At 37.2% G+C, this 10,840-nt stretch overlaps 1 protein-coding gene across 1 annotated transcript; it reads left to right on the forward strand.

The window, feature by feature from the left end:
* Window positions 1-837: 837 nt before the first annotated feature.
* LOC101429065 (olfactory receptor 7A10-like) lies at window positions 838-1,767 on the forward strand. The gene has a single exon (XM_004479669.2). It carries the CDS (start codon window positions 838-840, stop codon window positions 1,765-1,767), a length of 930 nt encoding a protein of 309 aa, XP_004479726.2.
* Window positions 1,768-10,840: the final 9,073 nt, after the last annotated feature.

A 10,840-nucleotide genomic window follows, 5' to 3' on the forward strand; every position in this document is an offset into this window, starting at 1 on the left:
TCTAGAAGCTCCTCACTCTGGCGCCATCTTGCTGGTTCTCCTCCCCTATAGTTTTGATGTGACATTATGTAATCTAAAGCTACTTGAAAAAGTGAAAACATTTAAGAAAACTGACAATATAAATATTTTTGGAAAATTAACTGAAAAGGAGACAGAAATCTATAATCAAAGATTACTCAAATATCGTCTCAAAGGGGAGAAGACTTGTATTAGTCAGCCAAAGGTGCACTAATGCAAAATGTCAGAAATGGTCTGTTTTCTATAAAAAATGTTTATTTGGGGTAGGAGCTTATGGATACCAGGCCATAAAGCGTAGGTTACTTCCCTTACCAAATGCTATTTCCACCTATTTTAGCAAGATGACTGCTCGGATCTGTCAGGGTTCAGGTTTACTGGGTTCCTCTCTTCCCAGGGATTGCTTCTCTTTCATCTGTGTGCTCACCTCCCGGTGCTCCAGGGTAAGACTTTAGCACCAAGCTCCAACATCAAAACTCAAACATTAAGAACGCTTCAACTCTATCCTTTTCCATGTCTTTTATCTGTGAGTCCCCCCCCACCAAGTGGTGAGAACTCAATGGCCTACTAGCACAAGAGGTTCACCTGCTTACTTAATCAAGAAACCTCTGAATACAATATAATCTAATATGCCCAGAGGAAAAGATCAGTTTACAAACATAATCAAATATATTTTTCAGAATTCCTAACTATATCAAACTGTTATAATTCTAGAAATGATTTCCTTCTCAGTAAAATGCAAATTATGGATATGTCAGTCAGTCCCCTTTCTTGAATATTAGTAATTTTTTTCCTCTATTTCAGAACAATCACACCAACCATATGGACCCAGGAAATGAAACACGAATTCTAGGCTTACTCCTGTTGGGATTCTCAGTGGAATCAGAATTGCAGTCCTTAGTCTTTGGCCTCTTCTTGTCTATATTTATTGTCACCATCTGTGGGAATCTGCTCATCATCCTGGCCACCATCACTGAATCCCACCTCCACACACCCATGTACTTCTTCCTCTCCAATCTCTCCTTTTTTGACATCTGTTTAATCTCCACCATCACCCCAAAGATGCTGGTGAATATCAAGATGCAGAGGAGTGTCATAACCTTTGAAGGTTGCCTCACTCAGATTTACATTTTCATGTTATTTGGAGGTTTAGACAACATGCTCCTCACTGCAATGGCCTATGACCGCTTCGTGGCCATCTGCCATCCCCTGCAATATGCGGTCATCATGAACACCCAGCTCTGCATCATCCTGGTTCTGGCATCCTGGGTAGTTAGTGCATTGCATTCCTTGTTACAAAGCTTACTGGTTTTGAGACTATCATTTTGTACACACTTGGAAATCCCCCACTTTTTCTGTGAAAATAATCAGATTGTCCAGCTAGCCTGTTCTGACACTTTCATCAATGACATAGTGATGTATTTTGCAGCTGGGATGCTAGGTGGAGGACCATTCATTGGCATCATTTTCTCCTATTCTAAGATTGTTTCCTCCATATGTGGAATCTCATCAGCTCTGGGGAAATGGAAGGCATTTTCCACCTGTGCATCTCACCTCACAGTTGTCTCCTTATTTTACTGTACGAGTCTAGGAGTATATCTTAGTAATTTTGCTTTGCATAATGCACATGCAAGTGCACCAGCCTCAGTGATGTATGCTGTGTTTATACCCATGCTGAACCCCTTCATCTACAGTCTGAGAAATAAAGACATAAAGGGGGCTTTGAAAAGATTTCTTAGTGGAAAGCCATAAAATGTTCTTGGTCCTGGATTGAAGAAATGCTGTGATTTCAGAGCTCAAAAACTCAGAGATACATTTCATGATTTTTTGGAATTTCTGCAACTAAGTCCTAGATTAAAAGGGCCATATACGGCCCTAATAAGTATGTTGAAGGAAAACTTTAAATCATTCATTCTATGTTAAACACCTTATGTCTACCATTGATGGTTTCCATTTACATGATATTTTATGCAATTTAGTACAGGCAAGAGTTACATGTTCTCTATTATGTTAATGGAAATTAAATAAGACTCATTCCATTCCTGGAAATAAAATGCCTACCCTTTTTCTGAATTTCATTTAAATATGAAAAATTCTTTTGGTTAGTACTCTGTGTATTTTCTCTATGATCCAATTTTAGCCTTAAAGTTTAAAACCCCTTTCAATTTTCATGAGAAAAGAATGACTTGTGGTGAAGTACTGTTCAAAACGTATTCACCAAATGTAATAAATGTGACACAAGGATGAAAGAAGTTATTGATATGGGAGGAGTGGGGTGGGATTGGGTGTGGAGTATATGAAAACCTCATATTTATAAATGTAATATACTTTTTGATCTAAGTATCTTAAAAAACAGAATTAAATAAAAATAAAAATAAATAAAACAAAAAGAAGTTTAAATCCTGCCCAATGATTGCCCTGGAAATGGATTTCCCTGAGTCACGGCAATATTTATTCCTAAATAAACCTAATGTGAATTCAACAACTATTGTTTTCCCATAATGTTAACTCATTAATAGTCAATTTCTAACACACTTATCTGAAATCATCTGTGAAAGCAGTGTGATCATGAAGGCTGTCTTCAAATATATGAAGGAATCCTAGAAATAAGAAGCTTCTGAATCTTCTGATCATATCTGTTGCTTATTGCTGCATAAAAGGCAGTCCTAATACAACTGGTTTAAGCCAATGCTCTTATTGCTTCATGCATTTATGGGTTGGATTTGTGTTGATCTCTGCAGAGCTCCTCATGGGCTATGTTCATCTGTGTCAACAGGTAAGTCTGTCCTGATTCTGTCTGGACCACTTTCATGCTTGTGTGTTTTCTGGATTGATTAGGTTGGAGTGGCTTTTACTGAGACAACTGGTGTCGGCTGCACTTCTATCATTACCTACCAGGTAGAGTTGTTCAATTTCAGTGTCAGGGTTCCAGAAAAACAGGAGAAACACTTCAAGGTGCCTTGAAGCTTGCTGACACTCACAGTACAATTTCTTGGCTAAAATATATAAGACCCTTGAAGTTGAGCTCAGAATCAAAGTAGGAGCTCTATAACCTTATTGAAAAATATGGATTCCGCGAATATTTGAAAATAGGGCCCATCTCTGCAAACTTTCTACCACACATATAACCCACAATTCAGCAAAGTTCTGTTGGAACTTTTAAGACTCAAGACTTCCACTTCTACATTTAACAAAGTGTTGATTTCTTTTTATGTTTTTTGACTGTTTTAAACAAATCAATTTTATTGATACATATTAATAAAGCATAAAACATCCAAAATATACAATCAAAAGTATTCAGTGTAATCATATATTTGTGTGTTCATAACATCAACCTTTCTTAGACCACTTTCACTATTCCAGTAACAATTAAAAAAAAAAAACAACTTAGGAGGTAAAAGGGTTTGAACCTGGGAACTCATACATGGGAAGCAGGTGCTCAAACCATTGAAATACATTTGCTCCCCTGTAGTTGATTTCTTTTTTTTTTTAAGATTTATTTATTTATCTATTTTTCTCCCCTTCCCCCCGCCCCCACCCTAGTTGTCTGTTCTCTGTGTCTATTTGCTGCATCTTCTTTGTCCACTTCTTTTGTCGTTGGCGACACGGGAATCTGTGTTTCTTTTGTTGCACCATCTCGTTGTGTCAGCTCTCCGTGTGTGCGGTGCCATTCCTGGGCAGGCTGCAGTTTCTTTCACGTTGGGCAGCTCTCCTTACAGGATGCACTCCTTGCGCATAGGGCTCCCCTATTTGCAGGACACCCCTGCGTGGCTCGGCACTCCTTTTGAACTGCGGACCTCCCATGTGGTAGATGGATGCTCTAACCACTGGGCCAAGTCCGCTGCCTATAGTTGATTTCTTGACGAAGGTCAGACCCAAATAAATATTTAATAAACAGACATGAAATTCTCTTTCAGAATGTTTTGACTCCCTCAAATTAAAATATTACCTTCCCTCTCCTTATCTACATTATTCTCAGACTAAGAAAAACTAAACCAGAATAATGGGACAAATAATACACCACCCCACTGTCAACAACTTACCTTGATGTGTAAAGATCTTTTAATGTGCCTTTTTTCTGTTCTTTTAAGTATATACTGAGTAGTGTGATTGCCAGGTCATACAACCTGTCTTCCACATCCACTGCCCCATTTCATATCCCCACCTACAATGAATGAGTATTCCTATTTCTCACATCCTCCCCAACACTTATTTTCTGTTTTTTTTCCATATCAGCCATTGTAACAGGTGTGAATATTATCTCTTTGTGGTTTTAATTTGCATTTGTGCTAAACTAATGATATCAAACATCTTTTCAGGTGCTTTCTGGTGCTTTTTGTACATTCTTTAGAGAGGTATATGGCCCAGATTTTTAATTGGGTTGTTTGTCTTTTTGTTGGTAAGCTGAGGTAGTTCCTTATATATTCTGGATATTAAACTCTTTTTGGATATATGGTTTCTAAATATTTTCACCCATTGTGTAGTTTGCCATTTGATTTACATGATAAAAATCCTTTCAGTCAGAAAAATTTTTTGTTTTTTTTAAATTTTCATGTGCTCAAGATATATAATTTTTCTATTGTTGCTTGTGCTTTGGGTGTAAAATCCAAGAAATCATTGCCAGACACATGGTCCTGAAGATGCTTCCCCATTTGTTCTAGGAGTTTAATTATTCTACCTCTTATATTTAGGTCTTTGATGCACTTGTGATTGATTGTTGTACAAAGTGTGATTTAAGAGTCTTATTTTTAATTTTTGCATATGTCGATAAAATTCTTGGCTAGCAGTTGTTTTCTTTAAGTACTTATTTCAGCCTGCTTCCTTCTTGCTTAAAAGGTTTCTAAAGCAAAATTGGCACTCAGTCTAATTAGGACTCAATTTTTTATAACTTGTTACCTTTCTCTTGCAGCTTTCAGTACTCTCTCCTTGACATAAACATTTGATTTCATGATAGATATATAAAGGGCTGTATTCTTATACATATTTATCCCGTTTGATATTTTCTGGGCTTCTTGGATGTCCATATTCACCACTTTTGCTAAGTTTGGGAAATTCTCTGTCATTATTTCTATGAATAATCCCTCTTCTTGTTCTGGGACTCCCATATTTTGTATATCAGTGTGCTTGACAGTGCCCAAGGGTTGTCAGGTTATTTCAGCATTTAATGACTCTCTTTTCTTTCTACTTATCAGGCGGTCTCATTTTTTAAAAATAACTGTCTTCTTTTTTAAGATACATAGACCATAAAAAATGTTACATTAAAAAATATAAGAGGTTCTTACACACCCCACACCTCACCCCTTCACTCCTTCCACATCAAGAACCTCTTTCATCATTGTGGCTCATTCATTGTATTTAGTGAATACATTCTGAAGCACTGCTGCACCACATGGATTATAGTTTACATTGTAGTTTACTCTCTCCCCCAGTACATTCAGTGGGTTATGGCAGGGTATATAATGTCCAGCATCTGTTCCTGCAATATCATTTATGAAAACTCCACGTCCGAAAAATGCCCCCACAGCTCATCTTCTCCTTCTTCTTCCTGCTCTCTGTAAAAAAATGTGGACAGTCTCTCCAGATCAATGCTACAGTTTCTAACATTACTACTCACAATAATTCTATAGTAGAATACGAGTAAGTTCACACCAACCCATATATTATTCCTCTATCCTGTAGACCCTGGGCTGGTGACGTCCACTCCACCTCTATATCAAGAGGGTGCTTAGATCCCACAGAGTTGATGGATGCTATTCTCCTTCTTGGAATTAGGAACTCTCAGTTCCCTGGTGGACCATCTTCACCTCCCTTTTACCTGACCTGTGCAAGTCCAAAAATCCCAAGAGTAGAAGTTGCAACTCTGCTGAGACTTGGGTTCCTGGTGGGACATGGACTGTCCAGAGATTGAAGTCTCCTGTGTTTACTCACACCCCAGCACCAACCAAGATTCAGTAAAAGTGACAGAAGAGGTATGTGTAGAAAGGTCACATCTGAGTCCAACTCCACCACACTCAGGAAAACAAATTCTAAAGTGAGGCCCACAAAGAAAACCCTGAACTCCCTAGTCAGCTGCCATGACCGTAGAACCTGTGTGACTCAGTAGTCTTCCTGACTCTTTTTTGAAGACTCTTAGCCACATAAATTCATTTTTCTTTACCATTTCCCCCCTTTTATTCAAAATCTTTTATAGTTGCATCACCAGTTAGTGATTGGTACTAAACCCTTGGGAACAGGGAATCTCACGCCCAGGAGTAATGCCCCGTGGTGGGGGAAAGGAAATGCATTTACATGCTGAGTTTGTCTTAGAGAGTAGCCACATTTGGGCAACATGGAGGCTCTCAGGATATAACTCTTAGGAACCCTGCAGCTCTAGGCCTAGGTGAAATTTCAAGCTCACATGTTCCTGCGCATAGTCATCAGTGTGAAGGTCCCGTCATTGGACCATCCTTCTTCACTGGTCTTTGCTGTTGTATTTAGGGGAATGTTACTGTCCCCTTGGGAAATGTGACAGTGTTCCCTTGGCTAGGATCTCAGCACTCCCTCATTTGTTGTTTGCAGCTGGAACTACTATGAAAAACCCCAACATATATCCAAATATTTTAATGTACGCTATATACATGCCCTGGAGAAATCCCTCCCAACCATGTGTCCTCCATCAATAACACCCCACAACAGCATTTCTCCCCTCCCATTTGAACCCTTCTGTGGTCCAAAATTTCAAAAATGAAGCGTAATATATTACTAAATCAAATTAATAGGAAAATTAAAGAGTAGTGATAGGTAGAAAGATTAGAAATAGAATATATATTAATTTAGAAAAAAATAAGTAAAGTAAAAATAAATTGAGGTATTAAAATTGAAAAATATCATAAACTTTGTTTTTCATGTTTTGCCTTTCATCGCTGTAATAGATGTTACCCTGTATGTACAGTGGTAAGGCAATTTCATTTTTTCTTCAGTGTCTACATTCTCTTTTTTTCCTAATTATTAATTTTTCCTTCAAATAAGTTTTAGATCACTTTAAAGTCACATATGCAATATAGGGCCTCCTATATACCTAACATGAAACCCTTTCCTCCTTCCCCAGCAATGATCTTTTTATATGTTCATGTTTTATTTGCCGCAGCTGATAAGATATTGAGACATAGCTATCAAACATGGTTCCTTTTTGGTTTACATTATGGTTTATATTTTAGAATGTACAATTTTCAGAATTTTTAGTTACCTTATGTTTTACATTATGGTTTACATTTTAGCCTATAGACTATTATACATTTTCAGTGAAATTTAATGTGTCCTATATCCATTATTCCATGATTTTGAGGAACATTTTCATTGCTCCCCAATTGTCCTGCTTCCATCAATTCTATTCCTCTCTCCCCCTCCCATCAGAGCCCACAATGACAACCAATCTTCCCTGCTTGAGGGACCAGATTCACAGATACTTACAACAATGCTGAGGGCTTGACATAGTAGACTGTCCTCCCTCACTGGGAACACCAATTCTCTAAGGAGACGTAATTCCCTCTATTTCAGAACATCAGGCCTCCCCAGGATGTGGGTACACCTCCCCTCTCATTGTAGGGGTCTCCATTCAATGATATAACACACTATGACAAGATGAGCACTCACACACTTCCTAGAAGCCTGCCCCTGTGCCAGATGGCCCCCTTAAGCACCTTAAACATGTAATCCTTCCATATTTTATTTTCTAGAATTTTCTCTGTTTTATAGTTTCAACCACATACCTGGAAATCGCCCATGTTCAAATGTCCCCCTCATTCTTTCCCCCAATTCCTTGGGCCATCTGACCCATCCTCCCAACCCTAGCCCCCCTCAAGCCTGCAAAGCTCCACCCAAAGGTATCTTTAGGCTCCCGTCTTACCCCTTCCCTGTACAAATACTTACCTCAGCTTTATCATAGATTTCACCCATGTAGTCATCAGCTCACAAACCCCCCCCCCCCAATTTCTTATAAGCCTATTATCCAATTTATGGCTCTCTGAAACGACGTGGTTTGTTTATTTCATATCAGAGAGGTCATGTAGTATTTGTCCTTCAATGCCTGGCTTGCTTCACTCAACATAACATTCTCAAGATCCATCCATGTTATCTCATGTGTTTGTACTGTATTCTTTCTCATCGCTGAGTAGTATTCCATTGTATGTGTATAGCACATTTTGCTTATCCATTCATCTGTTGATGGGCATTTGGGTTGATTTCAACTTTTTGTAATAGTAAATAAGGCCACTATGAACAATGGTGTGCATGTCCATAGGGGCATTACTCAGTACTGCAAAAAAGTTGGAATCAACCCAAATATCTCATTTTAAATATCTAATCTTTGAGTTCTCTGATGCTTTTTTTCTGCCAGCTCCAAACTTTCTTCTGGCATATCAATATATAAATTTAAATGTCAAGAGTTCATGTTCTTGAAATATCTGTTTAATGTACAATTTGTGTCTCTTTGCATTTCTCATCTCCTACTTATATTCAAAGCTCGTCTTAATATTTTTCCTGTCCATCCCTTATTAGGATGGCAGGGTAGGATTTTCTTAAATAAGATTTAATCTCATGATTTTTTAATAAAACATCGTAAAATTTTGTAATATTTAAACTATATGTCCTTCTGGTATTATAACAGGTTGAACATATTTATATCATCATACAGCATAAACATGAAAATGTTTATTTAAGCAATTCAACCAAACTTGCTGAAAATTATTTTACATAAAGATCCATTTGTGTCCATACTTTCTTTCCTTTGCCTGTAGTTTTAAAATCCTGGCTCTGGGCTTTTCACATTTTAGCAGGCACTGTTAAATGCTTTTTGACATTACCTGTTCTCAAAATACACTTATTTCTTTATGTATTATGTTCAGAGAACTTACTTCTTATTCAGTTACATTTTTTTTACTTTTTTGGTTCCTTATCATTTAAATCTGCTTAATCATCAGAGGGGCCAAGTTCATGCATGCCTCAGCAGGATCCCAGAGACAGCCAAAATAGATATAACCACAGGTCATGTTACTCCTGAGGGCTACGGAGACCCACAGGTTCTATGATCATGGCAGGTGGCTCTGGAGTTCAGTGTCTTGCCAGTGGGCCCTGTTTCGGAATTTGTGTTCCTGAGTGTGATGGAGTTGGACTCAGATGTTACCTTTCTACACATGTCTTTCTATCACTTTTACTGAAACTGGCTGGCCCTGGGGTTGGTGTATACTCAGGAGACTTGATACACTGTACGTCCATGTGCCACTTGGGCCCTGAGCCTCAGCAGACTTGTAACACCTACTCTCTGGTTCATTGGAATTACCCAGGTCACCTACCAGGGAGATAAAGATGGTCAACCAGCACACCAGGGAACTCAGTCTACAACAGCAAGCAGGAGAATTGTATCCTTCAGACATGTGCAATCAAACCTCCTCTTAATTTAGAGGTGGTGTGGGGATCATGTTGCAGGGCATTGTACAATATTTTCCCTTTTTGTGCCCTGTTTATTTCAATGTGCATAATGTGTACAAGGTTCTTTCAATTAGCGTATTTATTTGTGGCTAAATAATTCTCTGTTGTTTGTAAGTCCCATATTTTAACAATTTAGCTGTGGATGGACACTGAGATTATTTCCACACTATTTTGAATAATACCAAGATAAACATTGTGTACAACTTTCATTTCAAGAACATGTTTTCACTTTGTTTGAATTTAAACCTAGAAATGGAATTTCCAGTTCATATAGTGATTCTGTAGTTAACTTTTTAAGAAGTATAGTCATGCTTTCCACAATGGCTGAGCTATTTTACAGTGTCCTAGATACCCAATTTCTATGATGTCTCTACAACACTTGTTATTTAATATTTTTAAAATATAGTGATCTTTTTGAGTATGAAATGGTATAATCTACTCACTTATATTGTTGGATAGATTTCCATTATAGTCATATATCATATTTTATTTATCCATTTTAGTGGTGATAGATGTTTATGTGTTTATGGGTTTTGTTTATTATCAATAATGCTGCTCTGAGCATATTTGTACCTCTGGTAAAATTATGATGTTCCAATTTTAGGTCACATGCTATATAAATATTCATCTTTGTAAATAATGCCATCCAATTTTCTAAATGATTACACCAGTTTAAATTCCAACAAAAAACTTTCTTTCCAATTGTATAATATTCTCTTAGACATTTGACATGGATTTTTTTTTAATTTTTGCTATTTATGGGGACATTTTGAGCTTTTAAACTATGACTTTTGTATGCAGTTTCCTAGTGACTGACTAATCTGAGCATTAGTTCATATGTGCATAGCACATTTCAAGATGTTTTTGTGGGAAGAGCCTGTGCACAAGCCATGCCCTTTTTTTCCTTGATTTTCTGTCACTCTTGTAGTCTTATAGAAGCACTCTATAGATCCTAGATGAGATACCTCACTTGCACAATCTATTTTAATTATTTTACCCCACATTTGTCATTTCCATCTATTTCTAATTTGGTGAGCAACATTTTTGTTTTTGTTTTTAAATAATGGACTTAATGTCCATTGAGCTATTTTATTGAATGTGTGTTGAATTTTATTATATGTTTCCCTTAATTTACTGAAATGATTGTTTCTCCTTTCTGGGGTGTTCATGTACTGAATTATTTTGCATAAGACAAAATTTATCTTGAAACAATCTCTATAAAATACAGCTGGATTTGGATTGCGGGGCTTTTTTTTTTTAGTTTACGTGAGTTTCTGTTCAAAAGAGAAAGTGACTTGTATATTTTATTCTTGCAACAACGTTTCAGACTTTTGTACTAATGTTAAGCTCTTCTTATAAA

Source organism: Dasypus novemcinctus, chromosome 30 (assembly GCF_030445035.2).
Source record: "Dasypus novemcinctus isolate mDasNov1 chromosome 30, mDasNov1.1.hap2, whole genome shotgun sequence".
NCBI classification, from domain to species: domain Eukaryota; kingdom Metazoa; phylum Chordata; class Mammalia; order Cingulata; family Dasypodidae; genus Dasypus; species Dasypus novemcinctus.